Below are 15,102 nucleotides of genomic sequence, written 5' to 3'. Positions count from 1 at the left end.
TTCATTAAACAGTCCAAAATCCCATTACACAATTTCACAAACAGTATCATCCTCACTCATTCATCTTATACAACAACTAGATGTAAGCACCATATCTGAGGCTGTTATATAAACAACGTTATGGTAATGTGTCATGAGTTTCACAAAATTGTACCAAACGGACCAGTTCGTAGCTGGATTCTTCACCGATATTTTATACCTTCTCCAGAACATAACTGTTGTTCGGACCTCAAGTTCTGTGAGGTGGAAGAAATTCCTTTGTTCTCTATGAAAATTCACTCTGTCTCTATACTGTGGCCATGGGGAGATAATCTCCTCCAGGAATTTACGACCTCTCTCTGACCACAGCAGCCTGGGTGTAGCGGGGCTTGCTGTACCCAAAGAGGGCAATGTCATGACAGGTCTCTGTGGCAACTTCAACAACTACCTCCAGAGTGACCTGCGAACCCCTGCAGGAAAAGTCAGCCAATCAGAGGCCGCCTTCGGAAACAGCTGGAAGGTCTGTGTCTGTCTTGTAGTGTTAACCACAGCTCGTAGACCGACCAACCGACCGACCGACCAACCTATTTATATCTCCCTCTGTAGGTGGGCAGGGATAACAGCAGTCGTCCTGTAGGCCTGGGGAGGATGTTGACCCCTGTAAGACAGCAGGCCAGGAAGTCAGCTAACACACACACATACACCAGACTTGGGTTAAACGCACATTGCCTGCAGAGCCAATGTTGACAAGTTTATGTGTGATGCCCTGGAGGCCTACGCAGCGCAGTGCAGAGAGGCAGGGGCTAGACTGTACTCGAGGAGCTCCTCACTGTGTGGCAAATATACACACAAACAAAACCACATTATAACACATTGTTTTCCAACATTATTTTCCAACATCTGTCTGTGTTGACATAATCTCCCCCTCCATGTATACCCTCCTCAACTCCCCCTTCCTGTCTCTCTTTCTCGCTCTCTCTCTCTAGCGGTGGACTGTCCAGTGGAGCGTGGTTTCATATTTGATGTGTGTGTTCCCCCATGTCCAGTGACATGTGTTAACGGTGAAGTACCACTAGTAGTGATAGAGACACTGTTTTAAACCCTGTGTACCCAGATGCCAATGTCCTGCTGGACTGGTACTACACAACAACCCAACAACCACTGTGTACCGCCAAAGACATGCCTCAAGATCATACACGGCAAATCCTAACGCACAGACATATACATACATTTCTAAGGACTGCATGGACCTCTCCCAGCTCTGACAGTGTGAATGAACTTTCTGAGGAGGAACCTCACTCGCTCCCTTACCTTGTTGTTAATTTATTATGATTCTGTGAAGATGAATGCATTTTTATCAACCTTGTAATGAATGCTCTGTATTTTAGGACTGTAAGGTAAGTGTTTGTGATGTGACCACTGCCTGCCTCTGTAGCACTCAGGATGTTGACGGACATATTCAATCTCTCCCTATCCCAGTCTGCTGTCCCCACATGCTTCAAGTTGGCCACCATTGTTCCTGTACCCAAGAAAGCAAAGGTAACTGAACTAACTATCAACCCATAGCACTCACTTCTGTCATCATGTGCTTTGAGAGACTAGTCAAGGATCATATCACCTCTCCCTTACCTGACACCCTAGACCCACTTCAATTTGCTTACAGCCCCAATAGATCCACATACGATGCTATCGACATCACACTGCACACTGCCTTATCCCATCAGGACAAGAGGAATACCTATGTAAGAATGCTGTTCATTGACTGTAGCTCAGCATTCAACACCATAGTACCCTCCAAGCTTATCATTAAGCTTGAGGCCCTGAGTCTGAACCCTGCCCTGCTGTACAACTGGGTCCTGGACTTCCTGACGGGCCGCCCCCAGGTGGTGAAGGTAGGAAACAACACCTCCACTTCATTGATCCTCAACACTGGGGCCCCACAAGGGTGCGTGTTCAGCCCCCTCCTTGTACTACCTGTTCACCCATGACTGCAGCCACGCACACCTCCAACTCAATCATCAAGTTTGTAGATGACACAACAGTAGTAGGCTTGATTACCAATGATGAGACAGCCTATAAGGAGGAGGTGAGAGCTCTGGGAGTGTGGTGCCAGATAAATAACCTCTCACTCAACATCAACATAACAAAGGAGCTGATCGTGGACTTCAGGAAACAGCAAAGAGAGCACCCCCCCTATCCACATCGACGGGACCGCAGTGGAGAAGGTGGAAAGCTTCAAGTTTCTCGGCGTACACATCACTGACAGACTGAAATGGTCCATCCACACAGATAGTGTGGTGAAGAAGGCGCAGCAGAGCCTCGTCAACCTCAGGAGGCTGAAGAAATTTGGCTTAGCACCTAAAACCCTCACAAACTTTTACAAATGCACAATTGAGAGCATCCTGTCGGGCTGTATCACCGCCTGGTATGGCAACTGCACCACCAGCAACCACAGGGCTCTCCAGAGGGTGGTTTGGTCTGCCCAACGCATCACTGGGGGCAAACTACCTGCCCACCAGGCCAAAAAGATCATCAAGGACAACAACCACCCGAGCGAGCCACTGCTTGTTCACCCCGTTATATTCCAGAAGGCGAGGTCAGTACAGGTGCATCAAAGCTGGGACTGAAAGACTAAAAAACAGCTTGTATTTCAAGGCCATTAGACTGTTAAATAGCCAACACAAGCACGTTAGAGGCTGCTGCCTATTTACAGTACATAGACTTGAAATCACTGGCCACTTTAAGAACACTAGTCACAATTTATTTATTTTAATTTTTACATATTTTGCATTACTCATCTCATATGTACAGTTTATACTGCATTCTATTCTATTCTAGTTTCTATTTCTATGCCGCTCTGACATTGCTGGTCTATATATTTATATATTCTTAATTACATTCCTTTACTTTAGATGTGTGTCTATTGTGTGTATTGTTGTGAAATTGTTAGATATTACTGCACTGTTGGAGCTAGAAACAAGCATTTCGCTACACACACAATAACATCTGCTATTTGATTTGATAGGGCTGCTGGTACACTATGATGCTCTGCAGGGATGTAGTGGGAAAATAAAAAGGTGGATAAACACTGTTATTAACATGTTGTTACTCCACTGCATCCCAGGAGCTTTTACTGTAGAAACCCTGTTGTATCCACAGGGAATTATTGGAATATGTTTGAACACATGATTTTTCTTTGTTACTTAATGTGTATGTAACATGTGTTATGCCGGACACAGACTGGCAATATTGGTCACATTCCCTCTGCCATTTCACAACAAATAAAGATGACTGTTCAATGTGTGGTTTCTGTGCGTGTTTTAATACTTTATACAGGCCAGGGGAACTAATTGCTCCTAGGTGAGACCAGTAACATGGTCAGGTGTCACCTGTCTGACTTAGGCTGGCAGACAACTTTCGGTATTGTTGCCTGGTAACCTAATCCGACTGTTGTCGGGGCGACTGGCGTAATAATGGCGATAGTGTGTATAATTCATCAGTCTACAGCGTAAACATGGAGCAGGTAAGACACTATGGCTGGCTGATAATATTTATTTTCTTCAGTACTGTCTTATTAGTATTGTGTTTGTGTAATGTGTGATGTGTACTGTGTGTGTGATCTCTCCAGGGTGTGATGGAGCAGTGTGTGGCTGGTCTGTACCAGTCTTTAGGTCGTTCTCTTGGAGGACAGCTTTCTCCTCAGGAAGTGTGTGTTCTGTTCCACAAGGTGTTCCATCTACACACCGGCTTGGAGGATGCACACACAGCTATAAAGAAGGTGACACACACAGACAAACACACAGCTATAATGAAGTTAGAAGTACACACAAACAGACACACAGCTATAATGAAGTTAGAAGTACACACAAACAGACACACAGCTATAATGAAGTTAGAAGTACACACAAACAGACACACAGCTATAATGAAGTTAGAAGTACACACAAACAAACACACAGCTATAATGAAGTTAGAAGTACACATGAACACTCTTTCTGTTTCTCCTCTCTAAATTCAATTAGTCTGGTTGACGTCTCTGTTCAGCTATTACATTCCACTCCTTGCCACTCCTGTCTTTGGCAAATTAAAGAAGTGACAACCCACTGGGTACAGACCGTCAAAACAACATCTATTCTACGTTGGTTAATTGTCATTTTGTTGAAATTACATGGAAACAACGTTGATTCAACCAGTATGTGACCAGTGGAAAGGAGTGGAATGTTAGCGAAAATGACTGGTACCCAGACAAAAATGATATAGATTTGACAGGCAAATATGTGTTACTATTGCCAAGGTGTATTGTTTAAACCTCTTCCCCTGCCTCACTTAGGTTGCAGGGGAGGATGAGAGTTGGTCCTGCAGTGATGGAAAGGTTTTAGAAGTTCTCCTTGAGATGGAAAGAGAGAGAGAAAGGAGAGACGAGGTATAGTAGCTATCACAGCTCTGTGTGTATGTGTGTGTCTGTGTATTACACCTGTGTTCAAATATAATTCAAATTCTTAATGTTTGAGCTTAAAAAACTTTGAATGAGGTTTGTTTCTGAACCCTGATTCTACAGATCTACTGGGACCTTCAGTTGCTCAACACAGGAAAACTCAGAGACCTATACCACACAGACACACACACACACACCACAGACACACATACAAGAGACACGCACACCATACACCTCAACCAAGACCTGTACCACACCACCAGTCAAGCGCAGTACGACAGAGACACACAGAACATACCCACAGAGAAAGAAAAGGGAAAGGAGAGAAAAGTGGGAGGAGTGTGTGGGTGGAGACTGAGGAGAGCAGTTAGACAGCGCTGGGCCAGGTAAGCTGTTAGTTTGTAAGACTCTCTCTGTCTCCCTCCCGCTCTCTTTCTCTCCCCTTATCTGTCTGCCCCCCTCTCATTTATGTGTGTGTGTGTCTGTCCCCAGACTGGTGCAGGAGGGTGTGTGTGGAGCCCTGCCGTCTTTAAGTGGTGGTCGGGGGTCAGGGGTGAGAAGTCAGGCATTGGGGTGTGTCTCTCTGTCAGAGCTACTCCTACTGGTAGGAGTGAAGTATGATGCCGTCACACACATACTCTTCACAGAGATGCTGCAGGAACACCATGGTGAGACACACACACACACACCACATTTGTATACTCAGTACATATCATCATGTTTATGATATTACAGGGCTGGTTGCCTGGAAGGCACTGTTGCCATGGGAGCGTGAGGAGAGGGAGGCGGAGCTAGGTTTGCTATGGGAGGAGACTCAGGAGTCAGGTGACATGCTGAGTCTGTCTGACCTACCTGGAGCCTTCAGGATATACAGGTAACACACAAACTTAGGATAGTTTTAGGCTGTGCATAACAAATATGCACACTGAGTTTATATTGAGGAGTGATCTAATTGATTGGCAAACCTGAGGATGAGCAGGTATATGTGCAGCAGATGGCTATGCCTCTGACCAGGTGATGATATCATTGACAGGTGCAGTGAGGGTGTGTCCCTGAGGGGCTGTCCTGATTGGGTGAAACCCAGGGAGCAGTCTTGGTCGGCCATCTCTCTCCTCACTGAAATACACACCAGCCTTGAGCAGGAGACAAACACTCTCATTGCCCTGGCCAAGAGGTACAAACACATACAGACACACACACCAATTCCACAATAACAGCCCCGACGAGAGGCATTTTCCAGGTCCTGCAATAAGCCAATTACAACCTTGACTGTCAGATCATGTCCTTCTGCCCCTGCAGACTGGACAGGAAAACCCTGCAGTTGATGGGTCTGTATGCCAGCCTGGCCACCATCAGAGCTCAGAGGGAGACACTGTCCCATGGTGCACTGCTGGCAGCCAGACAGGACTGGGAGACATGGTGAGGCCTTCATGACAACCACAATGGGAATAAGTCTCTGACTTTAATGTGTCAATGAATACCTACATCTGCCTTGTTTCCAGGCCCAGGATTATAGGGTCCTGCAAGAGAGATCAGGCCCAGCTCTGGCTGCAGGAGAAGGAGGAGGAGGAGGAGGAGGAGGAAGAAGAGGAATCCTCTGTCTTTCAACAACAGGTTATGTCTAGTATCTGTCAGTAACACTGCTGTTGGCTCTTTGTTTTACTGTTATATGCCTCCCTCCCGCCCCTCTCTGCTACTGGAGTTTGACCTCTAGCCTCTGACCTCTGACCAGGTGGTGCTGAGGTGTCTGGTACTGAATCAGGAGCGGGAGAGAAAGTGTCTGCTGAGGCTGCTGCACGGGGACTCCCCAGACAAGCTACAGGGACCAGGAGAGCAGAAGTCACCTACAGAGGGTCAGTCTGTATATCAAATATAGCTAAATGACTGCTTTTATCTATCTGGATCTCTGCTATTATCTGTAATGTAATCAGTGATGTCCAGTAACCAGTTGTGTGACTGTGATCTGTGAGGTGTTGTGTTAGCAGAGTGTGTCCAGCAAAGGGAGGGGGTGCTGAGAGCGGGGTGTATGAGCAGGCTGAGACACACACACACCTTCCTGCTGACTCAGGCCCAAACACATGCCCAGCTCCAGTCCTGTCTTCAGCCCCAAACCCTGCCAGCACAGGGCCCTGCCCAGCCCCAGGCCCAAACCCAATCCTCCCTCCAGCACCAGTCCCAGTGGGGAGGCTGTGCTCTGGTCCTGCTGGTTGAGCTGATGGATCTCCAGGAGGCCCAGGTCTCTGCAGTGCTGTCAACTCTACTGGACAGGGTCAGTCACAACACTGTGTTAAAATCAAAGCAACTTTCCATTGTGGCTACACTGGCAGATCTATTTGGTCCACCATTTGAAGTGTGTGTGTGTGTCTGTGTGTCTGTGTGTGTGTGCCTGCGTGCGTGCGTGCATTGCGTCTGTGTCCAGGGTGAACAGTGCCTGCTGTCCCTGATAGAAGAGTATGAGTCTGAACTCAGAGAGCCTCGTCTCTCCTGCTTGCTCACACTCCTCACCTCTAACCCCTGCCTGACCTCAGACCCCAACACACTACTGACTATTGTTGACCCCTGCCTGGGGCCTTCTGACTCAATCTCAGTCCAGAACATCTCCTCAGCCTCCCCGCCCACAGACCTGACCAGAGGTGACCCAGAATACCAACACACAGGGGACCTCTGCACAGGTAATACACAGACACACAAACACACAAATCATTAAAAAAGACACATCACATATTGTGTGCATGTGTGTCTCCAGGCTGTGGGACGGCCCTGGCCCCGGAGGACCTGCCCTATCTGGAGATCCTGTGTGTTTCAGACACCATCCACTCCCTCGACACACACCACACACCCTCTGCCTCCAATGGATTCTCTGCAGAGCGAGAGGTGTGTGAGGGACGAGAGGCGAGGGAGGGCAGCCACAGAAAGACTCCTCAGAGCTATGAGAAGCAGGGTTCTCTCATCACTCTGGCCTGGAGCAAACCACCGGATGGAGACACTGAGCAGCAGACAGGAACAGTAAGATATGCTACATTACCTCACACACAGATCTACAATCAGAAACACTACCTGGGCTCACACAGATCTAGGATCAGAAACACTACCTCACACAGATCTAGGATCAGAAACACTAACGCACACCAGACCTGGCATAGTTTTAACTATGCTTAATTGAAAGTAACTATTTTTCCAGGGGAACAAATAGATCCCAAAGAATGACTACTTTTCAAAATTATTTGAATACAGATCTGAGAAAGCAACAACATTTTCAAAATGTTAAAATAACATTGTTAAAATATCTGAATACAGATCTCAGGAAGTGACTACTTTTCTGAAACTATTGGGTTGATTTTCTTCAACTAATGGCAGGGCTGTATCTGGAACTGCATGTTGAAGATAAAAATATCTGAAAGTCATATTTGATCTACACAAAACATTTCTATCTGAACATTCTGTAACTGTCCATTCTCCTGAATGTCCATTGCCCCACGTGTACATAATCAAGTCAAATAAGTTGTGACGCTCAACTACTGTATGACTCTATCAACATGCCACTGAATCTGTCGAAAGCTGCACTTAATTTTATGATACCAAAAATACTTCAGAGTAATTCAAAGCCAATTGCAAACATTGCAAACAGCAAGTTGGATGCTTACAGAGCAAATTATACGATTGTTAAATCAACACTGAAAGTGTGGAGTCTGTGGACCCATATAGGCACTGAAAGTGTTAAAATTAACACACTGTTGAGTGTAAAGTCTTATTTAAATATTTCCCAGAGTGCCTTGCCTTTCGAGTAAGTTGTAGAGTTACTACCCATGACTGTATTTGTTAGTGACAGAGACATGTTTCATAAGGCCTTATTTTGAAGGGCTGGAATTACCCTAATACAGGGGCCAGAAACTATACACATCACATTGAACCAAAACTACACTCATCATTATTATATTTCCCAGCATGCTCTATGGCCGGTAGATAAAAAAAACATTGTTTCAATATCTATGTTTGTGCATGTACATTGATTGATTTATTAATCTTATGCGACACAAATACTTTTTTCTAAACAAATCCAATGAAGTTAGTTAGATGTTTTTTGCACCCCTTATTGAAATAATTGTTCCAGTTTAAATGCCTTAGGTAATTCTAATCCATACATTTAGCTCGTGTGGCCATGAGGTAAGGGGTAAAATGGTGGACAGGGAAATAAATAGTAATCGGAAGCCGAGGAATTGTGCTGAAAAACGGTTATTTTGTCGGTGCTTCGTTATCTATTCACAATGCACATTAGAGACATCTGCTGGTCAACAGTAAATAGCAGTGTGTGAACATTTAAAAAATATATTTTTAATCCATTTCATTATAATAGGGTGGCGCACCGGTAAATCGTTGCCTTTAGTAACCTATAATGGTTTGCATCTTACATTATGCTTCCCTTTTTCACCTACATGTTGACTATATTTCAAAAACGGAATCTATTGCATTATTTAGGATGCTTAAGACATAAGCTTATACTACACTAAATAAAAATTATACTTGAACAACAGTGCAGACAAAACCATTTTCAAACTAGTGTGCCTTCAACGAGATTCAACCTTATACCTTTCACGTCCCTGAATGTTCCACACAGTCCCCTACTCTACCTGCTATACTACTAGTCAGGTGAAACTTTATATACAAAATCCTAGCTCTATTTGAAAGTACAGTGTCCAATAGAGGACAGTGTCTGAAAGCAGCTTGGAATGGGAAAAAGCAGTGAAACCACGGCGAAATCAGTGGGATCTTGCATTTTGCAACACACGGGATGTAGTCCAAACACTTAAAAGAAACATCCTCATCCACTTACCCACCTTATGTCCTCGGGGGAATCCCCGTCGGCCATCTTGGAGGGCGGTCCAAATGATTAGCCAAGCAAGGGAAGTTTGCAACGCAAGCCCCTCAGCCCTCGTTTTTAGTCGGCTTTGCGAGTGTACAATTATGTTCACTCCTGGCCCCGAAACTCCCCATAATTCAATTTGCGACGATTGTACATCCGCTAAGAAAAGTCAGCTAAGTGTATACTTAGGCGTCAGTGTATACTTACGTCAGACGTCATGATACATCATCAGAAGTGTCATCTTAATTTGAAGGCTGAGGGGATAGGGTGTGTCCTTTAAGTGTTTGGACCGGTATGAAACAGCATGTGATCAAATTAAGCTTTGTATGTTATTTCGACACATCCCTCATACTGTAGCTCCGGTATCAAATGTAACATCACTAGAAAAAAATTAGAAAAATGGAACATACAATAAGTAAATATGGAATGGGAGAGCCTTCTAGAAGATCTTATGAAGGAGAACATGGTGGATGGAAAAAAAGTACAAAATTGGAACATGTTTTGAGTGAATATGGAGTGGTAGATCACACCGAACTTTTGGAAAAGCTACAGAAGGAAATTGAACGTGACGAGAGTGAGGATGAATCAATTGTGGTGGCAGGTGCGGTGAAGACCTCCAAGTTTGAGCCTCGTCCTTATGATGACAAAGACGATTCTGGCCCAGTGGGAGTGAGATTGTCGGAGAGAAAGTATCATTGCCTTGTGGCCAAGGGTGGTCCATTTAAAAAGGATTATTTTCTCACTCGCCCCTTACCCTGCAAGTGTATTCTCGTCAGACGTCATGATACTTCATCAGACTTGATTTCCTATCTGGAGCAGGACGCAGTTGAAAGTAGTGGTAAGTGGAGTGGTGTTAAGTGTTGAGGAGGATCAACTGAAGTTGAAGATTCCCGGTGTGTGTGACTCGCCGTTGGGTGCAGACCCAGTGGAGAGTGTGGTGAAAGAGAAGACACTGTCTGTACTACTGAGTTTTTCCATTTCAGATTACCGTGTTTTAGTTGTTAAATTTATGGTCATGTGGCAGTAGTGTGCAAGAGGGAGATTCCTAGATGTGAGAAGTGTGCAGGAGGACTTGAGACAATGGAATGTGTATTATATGTGGAAAAAGATGTGTGTGTAAACTGTATGAATACCCATGGTGCTGGTTGTCAATTGTACCGCAGAAACGGAATATAAATCACAGAGGATAGATGTTGTGGTGGCAGCTGCAGAGAAGTACTTGGGTGTACGAGATTTTACTGCATTAAATTTATAAGTTTTGAACAATTAGAGTCCCATTCTCCCAGGCTGCTGGCCTGGAGTAGGATCAGGTAGGACCAAAGTAGTTGAATAGTGGTGAGGTTTTAATGGGTGCAGGTTTAGTTGGTAGGGCAGTTTTTCTCAACACGTAATGAATTCATACTACAGAATAGTAGGCAGCCAATACAGTAGTTGGCGGCATGCACCTTTAATATTTGTTTGCAGACCACCATAATACCGAAGAAGAACAAGCCATACAATTTATGTAATAACCTCATTATTATGGAATTCTAAAGCAATTTTTGTGTCATGATGTGGCCCTCTTTGGGTATAGCGTGCCCTCCCCCTCTCGCCTACACCCAGGCTGCTGTTATCTCAGGTCATAAATTCCTGGAGGAGACTCTCTTCCTCATGGCCAGACAGTATAGAGAGAGAAAAGGTTTCACAGGAGAACAATGGAACCTCTTCTCCAGCATAGAACTTGAGGACTGAACAATGTACATGTTTTGGAGAAGGTGTACACAGTCGGGGAAGAATCCAGCTACGACCGGTCCATTTCTTTTAATGTTTGTGAAACTCATGAGAGACAATACAGCCACATTACCATAACCCTGTTTATACAAGAGTCTCAGTTAGGAGGCTTGCATCTAATTGTTGTATAAAATGAATGAGTAAAGATGTAACTATGTGAAATTATGTAATGTGATTTTGAACTGTTTAATGAAGGAAACTCCAATTGCCTTTGGAGTTTAACTAAATCATTGGCCCGCCCCTTGAGCACAGACATTAATCTGGCGTCATGGGACAGCCCCTTTCTGCTCTCCCGAATATAACCCCCACCTTAGGAATTTATCTTCAGACCATGCTTCTGTCAATTATTAGAGGGCTAAGGTCTGAGTAGAGACCAGCTTACCTCGATAACCACGCGAGGGCTAAGGTTTCAGACGATTGCTGAATTCTTAACCATACCACGTGTTTCAACTCTGAGACTATCGAACACACAGAATAAGAACAAATCTTGGATACTAATTACTTGTCTGCAGCTAGGAATTCTGTACCATTGAACGCAAAGACCGACAACTGCCGAAACATATATCCTATAACAACATTGCTGAATGTTACTCTGAACTATCCATTCTAACCACGGCAGAGAGAGAGAGCGGACAAACTCTCCAAAAGAAACAAACTTTCCAACAGAGATTACAATGACACACTGAGCGTAAATATATATATTGATTGCAATTATTCCCAAATGAGTGAGCGTTCATGTGCAAAGGATTAGCATTTCAATTGTTATAATTATCAACTTTGTAGTGTCTTGTATCTTTTACGCCCTCCTCAGTCCCTTTGTCTAACAAGCCACCATGCCGGTTTAGCCCACTAGGGAACATTCCCCTATCATTTACTTGTAACCATATCTACTTATTTGTTTTGTGCATTTCTGTGATTATTTAGTTAGTAAACAAATGATTTAAGACAATTGATCTATGGATGATTCATAGTGAAGACTGGGTTCATGAAGATAACCAACAATTTATGACGTTTGGAATGAGACTAACATGAGGTAAAGAAAAATTAATTCATTAGAAGACTAATTGATCAGATATTAAATTATCTGAAAGTTACATTAGAAAAATTATAACTTTGTAATCTGAATATTTTCCTTGGTGCCCCGACTTCCTAGTTAATTACAGTTACATGATTAATTTAGTTTAATCACGTAATAATAAGATAATTTTTTATAAAAATAAGTCTTCAGTTTAATGATGCCAAGGACACGACACTAGCTAAGTCCTATGTAACAACAATGTTGCTAATGTTATGATCAAAAAGTTACTACAGATAAGAAATTGATGTCAAGTGTTACGGTAATACAGTATGTCTCACTTATTTTGAAAATATGCTGTCATTTTGATGCTGCAAACATGGTCTTCTCTAATGTTGAGGTGATTCAATGTACCTCAAGTATGTCATTCTAGCTATAGGAAGCTGCTGGAGGGAGAGGAGAGCAGCTATAGGTTCTCATATCTAAGAACCCTCCAAGCCATATGCTTATGATAATATATTTAGACTAATTCAACTACAGTGCCTTGAGAAAGTATTCATACCCCTTGACTTATTCCAAATATTGTGTTACAGCCTGAATTCAAAATGTATTACATTTATATTTTGACTCACTCATCTACGCACAATATCTCATAATGACAAAGTGAAAACGTGTTTTTAGAAATCTTAGCAAATGTATTGAAAATGAGGGCGAAGGTTCACCTTCCAACAGGACAACAACCCTAAGCACACAGCCAAGACAACGCAGGAGTGGCTTTGGGACAAGTATCTGAATGTCCTTGAGGGGCTCCCAGACTTTAACCCAATCTAACATCTCTGTAGACCTGAAAATAGCTGTGCAGCAATGCTCCCCATCCAACCTGACAGAGCTTGAGAGGATCTGCAGAGAAGAATAAGAGAAATACCCAACAATACTGAAGGCTGTAATCGCTGCCAAAGGTGCTTCAACAAAGTACTGAGTAAAGGGTCTGAATACTTAAGTAAATGTGATTTTTTTCATTTGTAATAAATTTGCAAAAATGTATAGAAAACCTGTTATTGACTTTTCATTATGGGGTATTGTGTATAGATTGATGAGGGGGAAAAACTATTGAATCCATTTTAGAATAGAGCTGTAAACATAACAAAATGTGGAAAAAGGCAACGGGTCTGAATACTTTCCGAATATAAACTATATTTGGCCCAGGTCCGTCTCACACACAGATCTAGGATCAGAAACACTGTCACACAGAGATCTGAACTGTGTATTCTTTGTGTTGTGGTTCTGTAGGTCATGTCTACTGCAACAGAGCAACAAGAGGAAGTGGGTGAGGTGAGTGTGCACTGTGACACACACAACACCCCCGGATACACACCCTATGACGCACCTGGACACATACACTACAACGACACAACCAGAGACACAGTCCAGGTGAAGGTGTTGGACTCGTCTCTGTTCCAGTACAGCTCTGAGGTTGAACAGCTCTTACCGCCTACAGACCAGCACCCCATCACAGGCCAGGTAGTCTATATTAGTCTCTCTAAGATTCCGTCTGACTCTCAGATTCCATGTGTCACTCTTAAGATTCTGTTTGGCTCGCCAATGTTCCAGCTGGCTCACTAAGGTTCAGATTATAACTGTGATGACTGTGTGTGTTGCAGAAGGAGTTGGTGATGGAGCAGTCAGAGAAGACAGAAACACTTTCTAATGTGCCCACACATACCCCTATCACACACGCTGAGGAGCCTCCAACATGGGGCAGAGCCCAGCAGGAGGCTGAGGAAAGGCGCGGAAGTCCACCTGTCGATGAGGAACACACTGATGACCTCACTGCTTTGGGAGCCAATGGAAGTGCTTACCCGCGCTCTTTGGGAGGGGAGAGGGAGGACATGACAGAGCTCTGGGCCCTGAGTAGACCTGCACCCCTTACATCAGCCCAGGAGACCCTCAATACTCCACACACTACTCTAGAGGGAGACAGATCAATGGAGGGAGAGAAAACAATGGGGAGTGTGATAGAGAGAGAGAGGACATTGGAGCCAGTCTCTATGATGGAGAGAGAGAAAACGATGCGCTGCTTGGTGGACCTGCAGAGGAAGGTGGAGCAGAAACAACAGCGAGACAGAGAGAGACAATTACTAAGGGTGAGACAACTACTGAGAGTGAGATGGATGGGGGGGGGTGAACAAGAGAAGGGAGAGAGAAAGAAGGAATGGAATAGACAGGGACAACTACTGAGGGTGTGTGAGAGAGCGAGAGCGATGTACAGAGAAAGGAAGAAAGGCACAGAACAAAGATTTTTTTTTATTTATAGATGTCACTAAGGCATATGACTACTTCCTGTGTGTCAGGTCCAGGAGCGGCTGTCAATCATTCAGAACAAGAAGTCCCAGGAAGACCTGATGGGCCTCAGACAGACTGACAGACTCCGACACCTCACACATAACCTGCCCCAGGTGACAAACACACACACAACCACATGTAATATACCCCATTGTCAGGCATTGGAGCAGGTGTGTAATTCTGGACTGTGTGTTTCTGTCAGGCGGATAAGAGCCAGCAGAAGACAGTGGTCAGAGAAAGACTGGAGCAGCTGAGGAGAGAACGCTCCTATGTCATGCAGTCCAAACGAGACAGGTAACACACACACACACTATGTAAGAGATACAGGTAACAAACCAGACTGGTGTCAAGTTCCACCTTTCACTCGTTCTTTATTCCCCCTCTTTCCCTTTTGCTCTCCCTCCTCCCAGGAATACAGCAGGCTTCAAGGAGCTGCTGGGTCCAGTGAGACTCCACAGTGCAGAGACAGACGACACTGCTGACTCACTCAGGCTAGCCACCAGCGCAAGCTAATTATGCTATTACTACACAGTTGTCTCACTAGAAATCTGCTGGTATTTGCTGGTTAAAGTCCCCCCTAAATCTGTCAGTCACTACACTACTACCCACCCTGTTTACAAGCCACATTAGCCATTTCTGGCTTCTTCTGTTATTGGCTTATACTGTAGCCTGATAAGTGGATGAACACAAAAACAGAGC

At 44.3% G+C, this 15,102-nt stretch overlaps 1 protein-coding gene across 1 annotated transcript; it reads left to right on the top strand.

Annotated features, from left to right (window-relative positions):
• The first annotated feature begins 4,789 nt into the window (after positions 1-4,789).
• LOC149985482 (uncharacterized) lies at positions 4,790-15,038 on the top strand. Its single transcript, XM_090230011.1, has 8 exons — positions 4,790-6,683; positions 6,834-7,086; positions 7,161-7,420; positions 13,351-13,581; positions 13,722-14,204; positions 14,412-14,516; positions 14,606-14,697; positions 14,814-15,038. The coding sequence occupies exons 1-8, from the start codon at positions 6,441-6,443 to the stop codon at positions 14,914-14,916; spliced, it is 1,770 nt and encodes a 589-aa protein (XP_090086137.1). The 5' UTR covers positions 4,790-6,440; the 3' UTR covers positions 14,917-15,038.
• Positions 15,039-15,102: the final 64 nt, after the last annotated feature.

Source organism: Oncorhynchus mykiss, chromosome 1 (genome assembly GCF_057628025.1).
Source record: "Oncorhynchus mykiss isolate SJ-2025 chromosome 1, ASM5762802v1, whole genome shotgun sequence".
Taxonomy (NCBI): domain Eukaryota; kingdom Metazoa; phylum Chordata; class Actinopteri; order Salmoniformes; family Salmonidae; genus Oncorhynchus; species Oncorhynchus mykiss.
This window is presented reverse-complemented; position numbering and strand designations above follow the sequence as displayed.